Source organism: Ambystoma mexicanum, chromosome 6q (assembly GCF_040938575.1).
Source record: "Ambystoma mexicanum isolate Mex_15411 chromosome 6q, UKY_AmexF1_1, whole genome shotgun sequence".
Lineage (NCBI taxonomy): Eukaryota > Metazoa > Chordata > Amphibia > Caudata > Ambystomatidae > Ambystoma > Ambystoma mexicanum.
Genome location: NC_090937.1, coordinates 1384691968 through 1384713698, shown reverse-complemented (window position 1 = coordinate 1384713698; position 21731 = coordinate 1384691968). Strand labels below are relative to the sequence as shown.

The 21731-nt window shown below is 39.7% G+C and overlaps 1 protein-coding gene across 1 annotated transcript in view; it reads right to left on the bottom strand.

Annotated features, from left to right (window-relative positions):
- Positions 1 to 4343: 4343 nt before the first annotated feature.
- GPR78 (G protein-coupled receptor 78) overlaps positions 4344 to 21731 on the bottom strand; it is a 437396-nt gene continuing 420008 nt past the window's right edge. Inside the window, exon 3 of the mRNA XM_069632029.1 lies at positions 4344 to 9947. Within this exon, the coding sequence (XP_069488130.1) occupies positions 9710 to 9947 (238 nt within the window). The 3' untranslated portion in view covers positions 4344 to 9709. The remainder of the gene's footprint in view (positions 9948 to 21731) is intronic.

Sequence of the window (21731 nt, the reverse complement as noted above, 5' to 3'; positions counted from 1 at the left end):
TCGGGGGGTGGGGGCGTGTGTGTGTGTGTGTGTGTGTGTTTGTGTGTGTGTGTGTGTGTGTGTGCGTGCATGCGTGCGTGCGTGCATGCATGCGTGTGTGTCTCTCTCTCCCCGGAGGGTTGCTTCTAGTCTTCCATTCATTTAGTTATTTGGGGTAACTTTAACAAAATCATTACCTGTAAGAATGTTTTGAGGAAGAGAATTTTCGGAGCGAATTCAGCCAGGGATATACCACCATGATTGGTGAAGTCTCTATGATATTTAAGGCTGGGTGTGCATTGCATGACATTTGGAGAATCTATTCAGTAAGTTGTCTGGATCACCTTGGATATTCCCACTTTGGCCATATTTAGCTACAGTTAGAGTGTGCGTCTTGTGTTTTATATAGGGAAAATCGAATAGCTCAACATTTATCACGAGCATCTCTAATTAGGTGGAACTATGCACATCAAGGGGTTGTTTTTCATCTGGGCCAACTCACGCTTCCATTCTTCTGAGGTCAGTAATTGAGTATCACAATGTTGGGTTGCAATAAATGAAAAAAATAATACCAGTTACCAAACACTCTGAAATTCTAAAACTGGATTCCTGGTGACAGAGACACTATAGCATGTCTTCTTCTTCTTCTTCTTCTTCTTCTTCTTCTTCTTCTTCTTCTTCTTCTTCTTCTTCTTCTTCTTCTTCTTCTTCTTCTTCTTCTTCTTCTTCTTCTTCTTCTTTCCTACTCTAGGTGACTGGTACAATGATGAAGAAGACTGGGGAACAACCGTAACCCTATTGCCACATCTCTTATCTGGGCTGGAGATTACTGATGTACCCAGAGCCCTTCTGGCTAGAGTTTAGCCTCTAAAACTGGAACCAGGTTTTGAAACCTTGCTGCTCAGCATTATCCTGCTTCCAAGACAAGTGGGTTGCCACTGAGCTATCTTCCCAGCCTTAAGACCCGGGCACAGCGAGTAGAGCGCTCGCTTTGACATCAGTGCAGAGCCTGCGAACACAGGTCCGAATCCCGGCAGCGCCAAACTCAGCGTTTCATCCTTCCGAGGTCGATAAATAAGCACCACACACCGTGGGTAATAATAAGCAGCGCTCAGATACCTAAGGTTTCGTAGCGCTATATAAATGCCAAATTATTATTATTATTATTATCGACTTCTTGGCACCTTACGACAAATACAGGGCTGTTTGGTGGTCAAAATAAGTTTCCTAGACTGTTGCCGTTATTGCTTTGGGAACATCATGTGACCTGCCATCTTTGCCAAGGTTATTACTTTTTTTGTGTTTGTTGTGATGATCTAATTTTAGGTGGGCCTGGATCCCTAAAGGGTCCGATATATTTTAAGCCACATACTTTGTTTGATTCTTAGTGCCACCATGCTAAATTCAACTTTGTTAAAAGTATTGGAAAGGAGTAATTTGGGTTCTAAAAGCACTCTGTGATAGCTCTAAATCAAGCTTCCTATAAACTATTAATTGCTCAAATGAAAAAGGGAGAAGCTTTTAACTGCTTTAAATACATGTGTGTTGCTTGCTGCCGGGGAACATATGATTTTTACAATCAAGAAGAACCGAAACATAAATGCAGAAGCCTAGTTTTCCAATTTTCGATACTTTGTATTAGACGAACAGTTCCCTTCTAGAGATTAAAGCAATGGCTGTTTTCACAAGGGCCGAGGAGGGGTCGTCATTATAGGCTAGTGGCCAAATGTGGTTACATGATTAAGAAGGAAAAATTGTGAAATTGAAGAAGAGAAATATGACATTTGACCCTGATTTCATAACAATGACTCACTTTAAGAGTGAGCATTTGACCTGTGTGCCTGTGCTCCTTTGCTGGTTTAATGCTAGGCTGTTTGCGGCCAAATCCATTTCTTGTCAATCTTCACTTATCATTAATATACTTAAAAATGGAGAAGTGAGTATATTGTCCATCCTCCATTTTAGATGGTGCAGTGAAGTTATTCAGTAAGATTATTGTGTCCATGTTTGGGGTGTGGTTGATGGAGATAAGCGTTATTCTCTCAGCCCAGGATGAATTCTACTTATGAATGGGACAACAGAGCTATGTTATTAACTGCCTCCAAATATGTTTTTTTTTTAAAAATAAAATAGCACCACTTTCATGGCTTTCATAGATATCCAGACATATGTTGACTCTGTGGAATGACCTCTTCTGTGGAGGCCATTTGTATGAATCTCTGATTAAGATTTTGTCCGCCATCTACGAAGGTAGTAAGGAAAGAGTTCACCATGTAAATCTTGTCATTACTGAGGTTATGTGGACTCGGACACCAAATCTTTCTTTCCCCCTGATTCCTAATGTCCCAAATGAATGCCACACCCTAGGACCCCATCATCCAGAAGTAGGGGGAAACAGAACAGAGAGGGCAGGATCTTGACCGGATCCCTGGGAATTGCGAAAGAACAGAAGACTGGTTAGCTATTACTATGAAGTACATAGGACACCATTCATAAAAGACACTAGAGAACTTCTCTGGTAGAGAGCATGTGGGGGAATGATGCCATGTGAACATGAACCTGCCCTGTCCATCTACTTGTAGTCAAAGAGCAGTGGCAGAACCAAACATTGTGGACAACGAAAATACTGCCAGTGAAACACTGAGTTCTGTCAGGTGGAGTACAGGCTCTCCACAGAGGAGAAAGTGGAGCATAGAGTTGATAACTAGAAAGTGAGTGCACTTTGATTCAAATTGTGCTCAGGACCGGAGGACATGCTATATAGGAGTAGCAGTGTAGATGAAAATGTTGTGTACAGAAGTGGCACTCCTGAATGTAGGGGTGAGTGTAACTGCAGTGGCACCTAAGAAGTGTAGACAGCTTTGAATGTAATATGTAAGCAAGGGTCAGAGGAAAGAAGAGAGCAAAGCAGGAGAGAGAGAAAATCGAGTAGGAATAGGAAAGGAAGAGAAAAACAAAAGTAGGACAATAATCTAATACAGAAGAGGGTTTAATGGGCAGCCACAGGCTCTAACCAAATTTGAAGTAAGACACTGAGGATCAGCAATGGGTGGGAACAGGAACCATGAAAAGATCCATCAACAAGTGTTTCACTCTGCCCTTTTCTCGAAGTATGATCTATGGGCCATCTTGGAAGACCCATTTTGCATCTGGCCCAGATGTTCTCAAATCTCTACAGTCCTTATCTTCTCCTATTTTCTTTCTTCCTGCCTCCTATGTGTTGACCTCCTACTCACCCACCAAGAAACTCAGGTCATATGGACATGACATCTTGAAACCCCCCAAGGATAAGACACATGGAAGAACCTTTACTGAATTTGCCCTCAACAAATGAACTGTCAACCTCTCTTAGAACTCAAATCAAGTACAAAAGATTAAAACATGTGTTAAATTAACCTTCTTAGAGGCAGCCTTTGCAGAGCCTATATCAAACACCCGGAGTTACTCAGCCAACTCAAACACCGAATTCTCACTTGAGTCACTTCAGCATCAACCTCGCCCTCGATTTAGCTCAGGATAACCTGCTAAATGAGCCTTCCCCAACTCTAATATAAGCTGAGATGATGAACATTCAGTATTTCCTTTTGAAATGACTGTTTGGTAATAGTCCAAAATGGCAGCATACTTTTTGAATGCACTAACCCTATTTCATCTCTTCCCCTTGGACTGTTAAAACGTTTATGTTGTGATTGGGCACTATTCAAAGCCCCAATAAACTAAAACTAAAAAACAGTGTTTCTGGTGGGGCATCAAGGGGGTGGTTTTCTCATTGAATCCAAAGTCTGCCATGATTGCGTCTTTGTGCCAACGTTTAAATACTTTTTTTAATGACCTGAATAGAACCCCAAAGCAGATATCAGTGGACATGACCATGGGAGAGAATTCTAGAAAGACACTATTTCTGTTTGCATATAATGCTTCTTATATCCTTTAAAAAGTTGGCTCGCCATCATTTCTTTGGAACCTTTACATTTTATTGTGATCTGTACACCTTAATTCTTAATCTGCTTGGTGCAAGATTATGGGGGTTGAGTGAGAGGCCACTGATGGAGGCTTTGTATTATCAAGGGTAACTTTATGGGCAAAGGTACTGCATTTAACTACTTGTGAATGATGTTTGTTCAATCTCTTTCTTAATCACCACAACATAGGAAATTGGTTGTGTATTTGGAAAAGAGGTTCTGCTTTTGGCCTACTCCACACACTGTTGAGTACAAACAGACATTGAGGGAAAACTTAATTTTTTTGTATGTATTACTGATGTTCGAGAAAGCAATATGCATTTAAAGGAATGAAACTATGCAACACTTAAATACAATCTTTATTGTTTAATAAACATCTTAAAAGACAGCTGTAAACACGTAAAACTACATTTAAAATATATTACTTTAAAATCTTTTTCAATTTTTTTAAACTCTAGACCAGCTATGCATTCTTTTTAACTTACATAAATAACATATCTATATTCTTTATATTCAGTAATAATTATAAGTTATCAAAAGTATTTTGGCACAAAACAATATAATCTAAAACAGTTTACAAGTATCACTTCTTCCAGAAGAAACCTGCAAGAGTTATTTTAGTGTGAATTGTAAAATAAAATTCAAATGAAGTATGTGTATACACATACTCTTTTGGATTTATGTACATAAAATAAAGACTGCAAACGTCATACTAAATAAGACAGAAAGTTACTGTAACAATACATTCATTTTAGTATTGACCTTTCATTTAGTTACAGCATTTTAAAACCTATAGACATAGGAAATTGCTGCTAAAGAAGTAAAACAGTTCTCTGAAAATCGTATTGCCTAAACGAAAATCACTTACGTTGTCACTGTAATGGGATTCTGCCATGTCGAATTGCAGGAACAATTTGTTCTAACAATATTGAGATAGACATATTTTCAATGTTTTCTTTTAAACCATGTATGATAATGCAGTGTTGTTGGTCATTCTTCATTCATTTATGACATTTATTTACCTATTAGACAATGGAGTGTTCCATGATACAACATTTGAAAAAAATGTACATGTATTACCAGCAATTTCCTTGCAAAACGTTGACACACCAAGACCCTGCTTCACGTGAACACAGGTTTCATCTATCTCCCTTCACTCTTTGACACTCAGAGTTTGCCTAACTGTATGATTTTTGATTGTGTTGGTTGATTGAAACTAGATATGCTTCTTTCTTTAATTCTGTTGCTGGAGGGAGATAATATCCATCTTCATTGATGTATTAGCATTATCAAGATTTATTTGATGTAAATTATAGATAAAAGAATAATTCAGCAGTTTATTACAGGTATCCTTAATGTTGTATCGCTGACCACAACCATTTTCAAACCTGTATAGTGTTATGAACCGATGTGTATTCAACATATATGTAATACAGGATTACTGTTTTTATCCTGCCAAAACATATTTAAGAAACAGAAATATCCTGTTTTCAGAGATTGATATCTTGTAACATGCAATGTAAGAAATAAATGTAGCACTACATGTATTATATACTTGCATTTTCTATAGTGACATGTTGTTGATCCTTGGACTAGAGTGATTCAGACCTACTAGTCAGCTGTGTAGTCTACTTTGTATCATATTTTGAGATTCACAGCTGCTCCTTGTAACCAAATTATATTAGCTCTATTAAGGGTAATGATAGTTCATCGTCTGTGTTTGCCTGCGTTGTTGATCAAGACATATCAACTGCACATACAATTTGGAGGGCATTTAATGTTTAGAAATAGCATTTACACAAGCCTTTGATATGAAAACATTATGGTTTGTGGAGGAATACGTTAAATAAAACAACAAGGTTGTTGGCTATTACATATAACAACTATTTAAAGGCCATATAACAGGCAGAACTCTGGAAGACCATTGCCTGTGGTTATATTGATATTCCTACAGAGTTCACATACTGATAAACACATATCAAGGATTTGGTCTGCATGTGAAAGTCCCATGACATTTTACCCTAGATATATGCAACAGGAACATTTTTAAATCACAGCCATAGATTTCCTAATGCAAGAAATATGCCCAATACATGTAAAGCTGCATAATAAGGGGTAATAATATATATTTACAAAGTAGGACTGTATATAGTATCACCGTAATATGCTAACACCTTACACTGAAACTAATATTTAAATTAAAACAGAAACTTGGACATCACAGGAGCACAACAATGTGTCACCTTAAAGAAGAGAGTTTGCAGTGTGGCTAACTGAAATAATGAATTGGAATATTCCCTACCTTACTTAATGCAGCATTTCCACTTACCGCTGATTGACAGATCATTTTGTTAGTTCCTTTAAGCTATTTAACTCACTAAGCAATCGATAAGCTCCTATATTAAAGTAGGTCCACCCTGCTCTAGAAAGATTGCAAACCGTCTGTATACTAAAATATTACTACTACAAAAAACTTTCCCTTGGTTGCTGTGTCTACGACAAAGGAGGATGATATTGCTATTGTCCTGAACTATCACCAGGACATTTCTGATTTTGATGAACAAAGTTGGTCCTTTCTTCAAAATATGAAAACGTCCTGCAGTTCAAGCAGGCTTTTGGTGGGGTATCTAGGGTCATGTCTATGTTTAAAGCAAAGGCAATAGCCCCTTGCCTTCAGTGGTATAAGGGGAATCTGCCTTCACTTTCTAAATTTGGGATGGAGCTGTTGGGGCACCCAGCTTCGGCTCTGAATTTCAGAGTTCTAATGGAACTGGGTTGTACAACAATTAGTGACACAAGCTTCCTGCAACCGGTACTACACTGGCTTAGGCTATCGGGTAATGGTAGGATGTGATTTACCCACAAATTGATAATCTTTCTGATAGTCAAGGACCCGGGAGACAAGATCCCCTGGTTGGCCTATATCAGGAAACTGTTGAGGGGGATACATTGCACACATCTGTATCCACTCAGTACTATGCCCTCCGGGGGCAAACTTAATCGATGGAATGCTCATCTTTATGAGCCTGTGTACATGTAGAGAACGCAGAGAAAGCAGAGACATCATGAAACCAAATCAGAGAAATCATGAAAGCAAAGAATTGCGGGCTGATGACAATCATGTCCTCGGGCATTCAGCGTTATTTACTATGGGCAGAATTTCCCAAGGATCGTGTGCTCGTATCTAAGGAAAGGTTTAACTGCATCTGCCTAAAGGCTGTGGTGGCAGCATGGGCTGGGATGCGTGCAGACAGATCCTGCCCAATTTGCAAAGCTCTTACGACGACCTGGCACACTTTCTTATCTTTTGCCCTGCGTATGCACAGGAGAGAAAATGGCTCATGCGACCACTACTTAGCGAAAGGTGCGTTGTACAATATAGGCCAGCTATACCTTACCTGTTATGAACAAACGTGCCACAAATCGGCTAGTTGTTACTCTCGTACCTAAAGAACTGAATTTTTCCTGTTTATTGTTTCTGCTGTGGTTTTTTAAGAGGGTATGTTCTCACTGTGATATAATTGCATGCATTTTTTCTTTTTCTCTTTTTTGTACTTTGCACTGGTTTTATGGATTGTTTTTAGATGCAAATCCAAATAAACTTGATGATGAAAACGTGATCTTCAAATCCCTTGTTTTCTCAGGATTTACAAAAAAACATGTCAAATATGCAAATAAGAAAAACATAACAACGAAATCAGCTTGATGCCACTGTAAGCCATTAGTAACTAATGCCATTTCTACGTATCATAAATATTATGCCTCCAAGAAAACTGCTGCCTTAATTCCATCAAAGAATCTCTTCAATTGTGTTTGTTTCACTGGGATATCCAATCTCTTCACTGTTAGTCAATCCCTTGAGTGATAAATGGATTTTAATTAAATGCATTTTTAGATCTCATTTAATCAAAATGTTCTAGTAAAACTGAATAATTCCCATTCCTCTTGTACTTCCTAGATAGATGCCAGTTTGTGACAATATTTCTCTTGTTATAGTGCCATAATGTATTGCTATCATATTATCTTTGGATCCCTCCCTTTTCTGAAAACTTTAGCTTCAGATTCTTTGGAAATTCTTCTACCGTTCATTCACATGGAACTTTTCCTGACAAGTTAAAAATAGGCTTAAGAAGTTGTGGTGTCTCTAGTTATTATTAGAAGGGTTCTCTGCAGATGTTGACACCGCTGATCATGAGTGCTGCTTAACATGCCATCTTTCTTGGTTGTGCAATGCAAGGAAATGTCAGGGTATTAAACATAACTGGCTTATGCTTGTTTTTAGAGGAACCTTCCAGGCCGTACCTTTGCTATGCCTCTAGCCTAGTACTGTACTTATCAGCTGTCGAGTAGGCATGATAGAAATCCCAAAACTAACCCAAAATTCGGCATGTTGATTTTGGTGGTGCCAACAGGCCCTTTCTGGTCCCCACTCTGCTCTCCATATCCTTTCCCTCCCATCCACAGCAAGGTAAGAATGTTCGTCATGTTTTTGAAATATCCAGAGAAAGAGCTCTGGACGTAAAAAAAAGTGTAACATGCAAACAATTCTTGTGAGCGCCTCTCAGGGCTCAGTAGGACTGTGAGGCACGTTATGAGACACTATGTGGGATGGACGTAGCCCTCCCTCTCTCACAGGGACTTCATTCAATGGACACTGGAAACATTCTGTAGGAATATGGTTTGTCCACACTGACTATGTAGTTCCAGCGGGCTCCATTCTGCTAGGACAACTGCATATGTATGCCAATGACTCTCAGGCACTCAACTTTCTGCATCTGGGTTTGGATAACATAAAAGAAAGTCTTAAGTGTTGCATCAACAAACACTGTTACAGGTAAATTGTTCTCACAGCTATTCATTGAAGATGTTTTGATAATTGAACTGGATTTAACTACTGGTGGGCTGTCCGGCTCAGCTTTACTAAATGGTCTCTCCTTCAAGTTATCATCTTTTAAATGGTAATGGAAAATGACGGTGTAATGAACCGCTGTTGTAAAAAAGACAGCTATTTCATGGGTTGTATTGGCTCCCTTCCTCTTCGAATTAACTGTGCTGATTAATATGTTACCATACTAAAGAGAGTATAGCAATAAAGGTATCAATTTGTTAGATGAAAGATTAGGGAGTGCAACATGGCAATATGGCTGAAAAAATACAATCCTAGGCATGGTTCACCTAGGAACGTAACATAGGAACAGCTCTGTAATACCGTACCTATGCTACATACATAATACATACATTAAAAACAAGGTAAGGGTTAGAGTGCGAGATCAAATGAGCATAACGTTTTTAGCAAAGTAAGTGCCTGATACATCTATCGGGTAGTCCTGCCAATGACTTCACAGAGTTTCTTTTACCATAACTCCCTTTGAAAACCATTTCGATTTTCAATATTGATCCATTGGGGCTTCAAATGTTTAATTCAAAAAGAAGTGGTCTATTGCCTTCCATATGATGAATACACCTGTACTACTTTACCATAGGTTGGGAGAGAACATTAATACACAGGTTTTGTCCATGAAAGGGCAAGTATATTGCGCTTTCGGTTTAGTAGTAAGTCCAACTGGAGGGCAGGTTATAGACTTAAAATAAATATGCTGACACCTGGGGCATTGTTTGCAAAGCATTATTTATAGGTAAAACATACCTTCTGGCTTTGGTTATGCTTTCATAAAAACTGGTCTGTGAAATATGCATGTTGTGTTTTCATCCCCTGTTGTAGAGGCCAAGATACATATTAGCTGGAATGACAATCAAAATAATGTACGTTAATTTGTCCGGTGAAGGCAGTAGTCGTTTTCGGTGTCGAGAGAACTGTTATAGCCGGACGATGGATACAAATCTCTTTTAAGAATCCTGTTTAGAAGATGGAGGAGGACCTTCTTGTACTGCTGACGTAGAAGAGAGTAGACAAAAGGGTCTGATGCGGCCTTACTGTAGGTGAGGCACTTGCTGGCTATCCCCCAATAGTAGTTAATTTTCATTGAAGGAAGGAGTTCAACCAATCTGAATAAATAGAAACACAAAATGATTGTTAAGATCTTCAGATTTCAATGAAAGATATGTCTGGGCATCTTATCAAATAAAATAATATATTCCAGAGGTCGGCCGTTAACTACTGAAATCAAAACAACGTAATTATGCATAGAGGTGATTCACATATATTGCTTGTAAAAGTAATACACTAGTTTAAAAGATTATGGCCTGATTTATAAAAAAGTTTTAATATGGAAAATTCCCATGGAAAACATTTCTGTAAATCAGGCCCTAAGAAATCTTTTATCATAATGTCGTCCGACCCTCACATCTCAAGACCACATGGCACATATCTCTTGCTAATTGGCTGAGAGGAGAATTTCCCATAATACCATCCAAATTAATTGCACAGTGATGCTGTGTCATAAATCTTCCTATAGACGGTGGCATTGCATAATTTAATAGCAATGGAAGCAGTTCTTCATTCATAATTCATTTTCAGCAGAACACCATGCTGTAAACCCAAAAGCAAAAAAAAGTGTGTTTTGAAATCATTATTTGCAAAGTTAAACTTGATATCTTAAGGAAGGATTTTTGTTTTATAATAAGGGTAACCTTGTTTTTTTTTTTTTGAAAGCATGTCAAGGATGTTTCCTTTTCTTTGAACGCTCCCTCACAAGATAACACAATTCACACTTGAAAAATAGTGCAGTCTTGGAGACATTCTTTTTTTAATGTTATTCAACAGGATTACAATAAACATGATTATGCTATTTAGATAACCAGCATAATAGTAAAAGTTAGTTTTCTTTGGACCCATACGTCTCCCCCCAGGTTCCTTTCTCACCAAGACCAGAGCATATGTACTTCCATAAACATTATTGAGAGGCGCTTACTGCTGCATTTGGCAAAAATACATTACCTGCGAATGATCATCCCTTACCTTATACCTAAACTGGTTTAACAATCCCACACATCACACACAGTAAATTTCAATAGTGCAAACTTTGAATGTGTATAGTTATCTATGCTAATTAGTTTGTCTTTGTTATTAAAGGCACTGCTTGATTATGGAATGCAATGTCGAAACACGGCCCTCATAAATCTCTCTCCTAAAAGCATGTGTGATGCACTCACCCACAACTCCAGCATGTCATGAACATCCCAATGGCAGTTAAACACTCTGTACATGTCATTAAATACCTTGCCTTGCCACAGACTTCCTCAATGCAGTGTTCGTCTATATTAATTAATTTTTTAATTGATCAACAATGGGCACAGCATCACTAAAGACTTGCTCTTAGATATTCTAAGCTGCCCTCTGCCAATGCAGAGCCAGAGCAAGTGTTCAGTGATGCTGTGTCTATTTCATCTGATGACAGGAGATGCTTAGAACTGACCCATGTTGAAAAATCAACATTCATTAATATATAGGTTTGGCGCCCATGATTGCTAAACCTATACATGTTAATGCTAAGAGGTGGTAAGAAAAAGGAATCCCTAGGCAACAGTAAACTACATTTCACAGTCACACTTGTGTACAGGCGCATTATAAATGACCTATCATATCATATCATGTTCAGGACCAAATACCTTGATTCTTCGTATACTGCAATTTTGGTTCATGATCATTACTGTATAATGTAATTTACTGTTGTCTATCGATTCCTTTTTTTTCCCCACCTCTTAGTATTATAATATGTTGCTTTGGCTACCTAGGGTAGACCTTCCATTTAGCCTTAGGAGCATGTAGGGCCCAAATCGTGCTCTTTTACGGTTTGTACCTGCACTTAGTTTTACTGTGCATATTGTCCTAAGCTGATAGTACTTATGTAACTTCTACAGACATTGCCTGACTATGTAATAAAGTGTATATTTTGGTATACCTGTGTGATGTATTTTGTGTGATGTATTCTCTTAGCCTAGCTATCGGGAAAACTGCACCCGTCCTCTTGCTTTCTCCCTGACCTTCATTAAAGACTCGCCCCTATGCCCCAGCTACTTATAAGAGAGATTAGTCTGGTTAGTTAGGTCCATTAGAAAAGATGCACCCAAAAGACTGTGGAAAAATATTCTTAGCAAATCTACTGCCTCCAAATATTTGTAAGCTTTTATCTGGGCAAGTAGTTTTTGTCTCCTCTGTCACAAGTCGGTGCACGCAGCTAATGTAATAGCCTGCCTCCAAACAATCCTATGATGTTTTATACTCACTGTTAATATTTTGTGCCATTTCCTGCAAAAAGGTAGAACACTATTTTACAACCACTGACTGTAATCTCCTGCTTCCAAACAATTCTATGATTTTGTCTTTTGAATAGTGTTGTGTGTCATGAATAATACGAGGTTGGCTCGCTCAGCTACAGCTGAAGCATGTAATCTACTGCCATCAAACAATTAATAGACATTGTCTTAGCTAATAGTAACTTTTAACTATCAAAATTGTTCGAACATCTAGTGAATGTGTTCCCCTGCCATCACAAAATGTGGGCACACTAAGTTAGAGCAAATGCATATAGTCATCATCATCAAACCAACTGTAGTTGGTTGTAAAACTATCAAAGTACATCACATTTTAAAATACATGGTCAATTCATTAAGATCAAGATAATACACATATAAAAGCACACAAAAAACTTTAAACATGTTGCCCATGTCACACACAGATCATAAATTGTACCAAGTAATCATCTGCATCGTTTTAGCTAGATAGTTATGTTCATTCTTTTTTAAGAAGCCTCAACCAAGCCCAATGGATACGTTTAACCAAAGAAAAAATGTGAGAGTCACCAGTGAACCTGCAGTAAAATAGCACTTCCTCAACCAATTGGATATTAGCCACCTTAAATAGTGGTTCAAGGTAGTGGGCTCTTAAATCCTTATATTTTACACAGAGCAACAAGAAATGGGCCACAGGCTCTTCTGATGCCCCACAGGCCTTACAAGTTGCTGTGTTGATTGAGTTCCAGATTTTCATAAAACCAGCTATTTTTAATGTGTTAATAAGAAACTCAACCTATAATGTACGAGCATAGCAAGGGGTAATAACATCCAAATAGTTCTCAAATAAAGGTGACATATACTTTGTTTCATACAAGCCTTCTGCATACCATATCTTGCCCACTCTAAACTAGCTCTCTTCGCCAACTCTTTCACTCCCCTGCACATTTCTTGTGGCGAGTCCCAGAGTTGGCCTAGGTTAAGTTTTAATAGTCATGATGACCATTCAACGTCCATGGTAGTGCTTTGAACCCTGTGAGGCTTCAGAAATGTGAGATGGATGCTGTTTTATTAACTCAAAAGGCCTCACTATCACTACCCTGATGAAGACTTCCCTGCCTAAAATAAACTAAAGGAACCACTATAATAAAAAGTGTTAGTCCCTGCGGCTTGTACATACAACAACTCAACAAGGTAATATATGGCTGTTCAAACACAACAAAAATAGCAGTTATGCCTACAACGTAGTAACAGTCTCTCCTTATAATCTGGGTGAATTCCCCTTTCCCAGATTCCAACAATAGTTTTTCAACAGTTCCAAAAGGATCAGGAAATCATGTCTTGCAACAACATTCCAAGGCAATTATTTTTGTTCAAAATTTGAATTCAATCAACAGTTCAAAAATGTTCAACACTTTTTTCCTCTTTCCACTTGTGATATCCAATTTAAAGCACCTTCCTTGCATAAAGCAAGGATACTTCCACAGTTTGTTAAGAACAACAACTATCTTGTTTAGGATACTTCTGCAACAGTTCACAAAAATACTACAATGGTTCTGCCACTTCTTCTTTGAGATATTTGACCACACCACAGCACTTCAATGTTTTCCACCTGGTCCGCTCACCTGCCAGGCCTACTACGACAAGGTTCACTGTCCTGGTGTAGTATCCTGCCAGGCCAGAATAAAACTACTAACTAAAAGTACTTCTGTTGTAAAGGTTAGCTTCCAACAAATTACTAAAGTCTTTTGCTTCAACCCCAAGCTTCAATATTTCGCCAGAGAAGACAAGACACACATTGGTGCTGTTCATTACACACTTGTGATTGTCAAATACAATGCAGGTCATGCTCCACACCTCCTGAATACCTTCTGTTCGAAGGACATGACAGCTCTTCTGCCACTGGTATTTCCCCACTTCCACATTAACCACATTCTGACAGTAGTTTTCTCTCACAAGAGCTCAGTTTGACAAGGGAATTATGGGCTTCATAATCTAATTTGGCAATAAATAAAGATGCATCTTTAATAGTTCCCCGTTCTTCATAGGAGCTTTCATTTCAGCGTATGTCAGAATTTTAAAATTTATTTTCTTACTCCCAATGCATAACTGGTTGTGATTGTTTTCACCCACATTCACATAGTTAGCTTTGGGGAATGAAAACTCTCTCTTACAGCAAGCCATTACATATTTTGGCATCCCTGATATTTCATTCTTTTAGGAAGACAAATACTGTGTCACACCCACCAGAGTCCTCGTCTTCCCCTGGGTCCCTCCTGCTCCCAGCTGATCCTCCAGGCCAATACCAAACGCAGGGTCAGGATCAGGTAGTGGCTGCCTTCTCCATGCCACCTTGGAGGAGACTTTAGGTAGGGTCTTTGTGAGGACTCCGCAAGATTCATCTCAACCCCTGAAGAATCAGTAAATGGTTTAATGCCTCTCTGTATTTTGACAAGAATGGAACAGACCAAACTCGTACCCAATAGAGCAATGGTTTTGAGATCATATAGTCTTCAAAAGGACACAGAATACACTCCAGATGCAGGCTGGCACTTAGTGCTTCTGGTGACTGAAAAAATCAAAATCAGTCTTAAAACCATATGTTCTGTGGAGCATTTGTTCAAGAATAGCTCAAATTTCAGCACCATATGTTGCAGATAGTAGAGCTTGCAACCTGTAAAGCTGGAGCACTGGTGTAGTGGGTCCTCCTGGCTGACAAGGAACATCCTAATACCCTGGCTATTCCTCTTGAGGGTTATTAAGGCTCTCTCCACCTGTTGTGTCCGCAGGTTATTCTCAGTATACCTGATGTCCAGGTAATAATAGATAGTAGTTGATCCAATTTAATACCCTCAAAGTCAAGGTGAATATAGGCTTGACTGGCACATTGATTCCTGAACACCATGGTCTTGGTTTTCATTCTATTTATCTCTCTATTTATCACGATACGAAGCTCATTGCACTATTTGGAAAAATGCCCATTGAAGAGGTAGCCAACAGAACTGCATCATCTGCAAAAAACAACAGTGGGTACTAATCATAACACATCCTAAATGGATCAAGGCAAAGTGCAACCAACTCTATGACTTCATTAATATAGACACGGAATAGGAGTGGTGCCAATACGCACCCCTGTCAAACGCCTCTCATCACATCTATGGGATCTGTTAATTCTCCTCCAAGACCCTTGCTGACTTTAGCCTTATTTTCAGAATATAAAAGCTGGATTGTTGCCAGTAAGCTAAGCAGAATATGTTTTTCAACCAGCACTTGCCATAAAAGATGCCTTGGTACACAGTCAAAAGCAGTCCTAAGGTCAATAAAAGCCACATAAATTATTGCTTTATTTAAAATAGCGTACTTATTTTAAAATCAATTGGAATATAAAACCCTGATAAATGGTGCTGGTTCCTTGCTGGAAACCTGTCTGTAAATGATTAACAATATCTGAATGGTCCACCCAACTTTGCAGGTGAAATAGAAAGAATTTGGCAAATATTTTGCCTGCAGCATCTAAGAGGGATATGGGACAGTAATTCTGTGGTAGATCCCTTGCACCCTTTTTTAAAAATAAGTATTATTTCTGCATCCTGTAGAAGGCACAGTTCCAATGTTGGCACTGGTGTTAAAGACACAGCTCTGGTGCCCAAATCATACGTTTGTCCTTATAAATGTCAAACGAAGTTTTGTCTGGGCCTGGTGCTTTCCCGCCAATCAATGCCCAAATTGGCACTTCCACCTTGCTTACTGTAATGGCAAAACCATCTTGCTCCAACAAACACACAGTCCACAAGGGATTCAAGTTATCAGTATGTTCGTGTTGTACTCGGCTCATAGGTTTTCATATTACTTTGATGTTACTAATGATGGCATCACGCATATCTGACTTCCTCTCAGGTAAGTGAATATTGGTCCATTTCACTGTGTGCCTTGAATGTCCACTTAACACTATTTGAGAAAACCTACCCAGCTCTATTTCCCTTTTGGACTCCCCACCTCTAATAATGCTCATGAATAGTTTATGATCACTAGCACAATGGTCCAGGACTTCCAATTGCTCTACAAAATCCCAGGTCACAGCACTAATGATGATATAGTCAATTCCAGAGGTGCCTTTGGCCCAAGATAGGTGTTTTTAGATAGTTGATCGTGATTTAATCCTTCATTGCAAGCAAAGAGGTTCAAGCCATATATAATGTTGGTAGCATCTATCGCCTGTGGGTATGCCCTGCATGGGTGGACGGCCTCCAGTGCAGGGATACCCCATTCAACATCCTGTTAATCCCAGAAGCCTGCCAGGTCTCTTAGGGGCTCAAATTGAAGGTATAAATAGCCTATGGCCAGAATGCAGGGGATAGTCTGGTTAGATTTCCCCATAGTTGAACAAGATCTTTTTGTTTTTTTAATCGTATTTGGCTCACAAAAAGAAAAGACCATTTTTCAATTCATTAGAACCTTTACAAATTATGTATCACTAGTACCATTTAACATTCACAAAAATTGGGAAAATAGACACAATAAAAATAATTAAAAAGGAATTAATAACCATTTACACACATTAATTTCAATAAAATAAGTCCAATCTCCACACTTCTTGGAGCACAGCGTGGGATGATTACCCCCTCTCCTTTTGTTTGCAAATTATTTTCCGAACAGCAATAAAAGAATACATTTGGCCTTCCTCTTTACCCAACATTCCACAATAATATTCACATAATCTATTTTTTCTTAATGTGGATCAAGCTACCTGCCAATCCCTCAGCCCGTAACCAAGTCATTTCCCAACATAATTAAATAAACATGTTCAGATTTCCCAATATCTCAACCAATATTGCCGTTAGTTGAATTTCTTGGCCTGCAATCATTCTTTCCCAAAGATGCTCCGAGACAAGGCCCCGCACCTTATGTGTAAATCTTCTTAATTTCGCTAGCCTCAAGGGCCAAGTCCCTCCGCACTCCATAAGGATATGTCAAAGTGATTGGAGTCTTAGATCGGAGCATACTTTACATAGTTTGGTCACAAGCTCTTCCTGCTTTCTTAATGCCAAGACCTCCCCAGTTGGAACCAGGTTCAATCTCACCCTTAAAAAATTAGATCTTATTCTGGGGTTAGGATATTTTACTAAATAGCGTGGCAGGTGGCCTATGTTTTTTTCTGCCGTCAGGAACGCATTAAGCAGCTTAGAGCTTCTCACCAAGGAAATAGTTTCGATCCAGTCTTACATCTCCAAGTCCCGTTTTTCCTTGAGAGGGTTGATTATCAGAGTTTCAAGATCTACATTTACTCTTTCCAATATGTTTTTTGCTTTTGAATCCAGCCCTCCCAAGATTCTGGATTTTGCACCTTCCAGGTGACCTCTGATATTTTCATACAGGGAGCCTGGTTTGGGACACATTATCTCTCTGTGTAATGCAATACATTTCCATTCTGCACGGCATTCCAAAGAGACAACACCTAGTTAAAACTGCAAGTTCCAACAAGGTGTACTCATAGGGAGGTTAAGAGAGACTTTCCAAATTCTGCCTTCTATTCTCTTGAACAAGATCTTGCATCCTTATTAAACTACTTGATGACACATCACCATAGGGGTAATAATATTTATTAAATATTATCAATATTTTGCCCACAGAGGTGGTAACTACCAGGTGTTGCAGGTCCATAAAGTCCATATATTCTACCATTAGGCCTCCCTCTACGCACCTTCACTGCCGGAACTACATAGGACCCAACACCATGGAGCTCCAAGGACTCAATTGACCATATCTCTTGCATGTGGTTTATATATCAAGGGTGTAAATAAAAGTGATCCCATCAGGGTCCATCATATGCTTAGCGAGTCCTGCAATGTTCCATGTAAACATCTTAAAGGTTTCAGGGGAGTTATCAAGACGACGAGGATCCAGCACAGGAGGTACTAGTCAGTACACCTTCTTAAGGCTACGATCTGGAGTTGGATAACCTAGCTAATGCAGCAGTACACCTGGTCTGCAATTTATGTATGCATTCAGGTGAGCTTGTAATGCCTTTGCAGGATGACACATGGGCGGTGGTAAATGAGGGAGGTGTGTATTATTTACAACAGGGTGTTACTGATGTTACTCATAATGACACGATAAACGAGCTGTAAGTGCTAATGAGCACTATGCAGAGAAATAGGGCACAATTCACTACATCAGCCATTGCGTTCAGGCACTAGGTCTACTAGCAACCATTTACTTCTTGGGGCTATTCTCAAGAATACATACATTTTTAATAACACAGATTAAACAGGTGCATGTACTGATACTGTTGCTAGTCAAGATGCTGGTGCCCCGAATACTAATTATGTTGATGTTCAAGAGGAGGGTGGGCACAACGATGGGGAGCTCTATAATGCGGGTGATATTAACATTGTTCCCGTTGCGATTTATGAGGAGGCTGTAGATATTGATCGGGAGATGTTCAGCGCTGGTGTTTCTAATAATACTGTTTTAGATGATGTTCAAAAGGGGGCTGGGTACAACGATGTGGAGATGTAAAATACTGAGGTTATCAATATTACAAATTACCTAGCATTAAGTATTCAACCACAGGTCCATGTTCCCCCTGTGTTTGCATCACCATCACACAGTAACAGTGATACAGCTTTTGAAACACCTCCTAATAACCCCATCCTAATTCTGGATAGTGATGCAGACACTCTAAATGGAGTGGTCATAATGTGGGGTCAGGGCACAGTGTTGACATCATTAACACTTCAAATGACTGTGGCGCTGGTGTTATTACCGTAAAGATACTGAGGGTGCATGCAGATATACCCATGTTACTTAAAAGAACAAAAAGAGAAAAGACCTCAGGAGATTGAGAAAAAGTCATAAAAATCAGATGGGAAGGCCCACTTTAACAATTTGCTTAGCACTGTGAAAAGTGTAAAGCCATACTTAAAAAAAAGACGATTGGACAATCTATGGTTGAAAGTGCTTTTGAAAATGTGGAAGGGGCTGTTTTGATGCTACTAAAATATTTGAGTGATGTTTAAGAAAGACATGGCATCAAAGTAAGACAGACACAAGTGATCACAGTTCAAGGATGTTAATAAACTGTAAAATGGGTGAGATGAATGCCTAATCTAAAATAAAATCTATGATGGGAGCAAGCTACGACCCTCAAATAATAATAATAATACTAATAATAATAATACAATCCAAATGGAGTCTAGTCAAATAAAGGGGCCTATACTAAGAAACCTATTGCCATCCTTACCGCTGTGTTACAATATACTGCAGGATAATATTCATACAAAAAGAAAGAAGTGTTCACAAAATGATAAGTCAGGATGTTATGGCGGTGGTCTCCCTTCTCCACGTTTTTAGCACAGGACAAGACGGGACACTCGAGCACAGCACACTCCTGGGCTTCTCCAGCACAAACTTGCAGTTTCTTTTCTCAGTATCAGTGCTTTCTGTGCCCATGTGCCTTCTCATTAAAAAGGGCCTCATTACACGGCAGGTGGTAAGGGTTTACCGGTACCGGTATTTTACCGGTACCGGTAAATCCTTACTGCCTTACTACAAGGTCCCTTTGCTGGTTGGGGAATTTAACGCCTGCTTTTTGCAGGCATTAAAAACCAACCCGCAAAGGGACCCAGGGAGCTAATTACGGTACCGCAATTTGCAGTGCCGTAATTAGCGCCTTCCCCATTCCCATTATGCCCTATGGGGCAAAAATGGGAATGGGGAAGGGCAATGGTGGAAGGGGGAATTACCGCCCCGCCAACCTTGGAATGGGGCGGTAATTCCCCTTTCCACCAAGGCGGTGCTGGTATTTTACCGGCATGAACCATGGTGCTAATAGCGCCATGGTTCTCCGCCTACCGTGTAATGAGGCCCAAAGTCTCTTGCTTCAGAGGACTTGAAACGGCAAAACAACAAAACAAAAGTTCCTTCCGTTAAACTTTAAGCAGGGTGATAACCCTTCACACTTGGATCCCCCTCAGCTGCACTCTGATCCTTCTCTGAGTCATCAGCCTCCCTCAGTTGGGCTCAGATCAACCAGAGCACTTGAACAGTTACACAGAGACTTTCGAAGGGCAATCTCGTCTCGCTGGGTCACTCTGTTGACCTACGGCAAGCGCAGGATTTATACCATCACAGTTGGCATGACGTTCCCCACAGCCAGGTGCAAACACCAGTTTCACAATTCCCTCAATCGGGTTCACACTTTCCATATCTCATCAGAAAGCAGGGGTTCCCTTGCCCTAGCTTTCTCTTAGCATCCCTCCATCGGGTTCACATTTGCAACAGTTCATATTTCAACAAATAAGTCCTACTAGACCTCTTGGGTTCTTCCCTTTTCCTAAGTGCGGGTCTCAGCCCCCAGTAACGCTTTTGCCTTAAGCCTCCAGTCACTCTTCAAACAGTTCCATTTACAAAAGGTTCTAGGGAGTGTTAGGGTTCACCCCAATTTGCAGATACCCCTCAGCAGGGTACATGTCTGACTCCACACTCGCACAGCGTTCGCCTCACCCGGGAGCAAATGCCTGTTATACAACTGTCAAAACGTCTGCAATGTGTGAAGGACTTTTGATTGTACAAGGGATTTGGCTTGACTCTTGTATGACCAACATAACACCTTGAACCGGCCTTCCCTATGGCATCTTGGTACTTGTAGTTTCTTTACTAACAATGTTCAACACAGTCTCTTTGTTCAGGAGCGGGGTACCAGTCACAGACCTTTGACTGAGCGACCATGTGGCACTGGACCACTCTATCTATGATACCAAGTTCACAAAATACTTCTTGTCTATTTATCTTCTTAATGTTCCTGGCCACCTGGATGACAGATATTTGGGGACTAGTGAGTGAGATACCTTCAGGTTTCTGACAGATGATACTAGCACTTTAGTGGCAGAGGCTTTTGAATTAGCCATAGTGTTGCAGTCAGATACTGGGTTAGCTTGTGAGGTGGTTGTTTAACATAACACATCAGTTAAATATGGGTCTTGTAATGCATTTAATGAAACATTAACAGTGGTGCAGCCCGCTACAGCGCTAGACACAGTTTCAGCCATTGAACACAGCGCACTAGCCATCAATGTTTTCTCAACCGATTGCTCAGCTGATATTCCAAAAACATTTGCGGGGACTAATATATTCAGATCACTGTCAACAACCACTCTGGAAATACCACCCATATCAGACAAGCACAAACAGTTATGACTAGCAACTAATGACTCTGTGCAGACCATCCCTATTAGAAAACAAAAAAACACTCAAAGACAAGCCCCACAGCCATCTGCTCTGAGAGACCGATTAAAAACGCAGCCATTGTCAGACCCCTTGTTACCAATGGCTAATTGTTGAAAACGGGGGTGGATATTCGTTTCGACAGAGCTCTAAAAACAGGAGACAAAACTTAGAGTGTGCCAGATCTCGAGTTCAGAGGCAGTGTCTATTTAAATTCTTAACGAAGGCATGATTGGTTAAATCTAGATGTGATAGGCCTAGCACCCCACAGGCACCAACCCCCCAGACACTGGATTTAGCAGTTTCTTTTTGAAAGGGTGTGAACACATCAAACACATTATAAAACCTTCTCGGCCATGGAGCATTACAAGG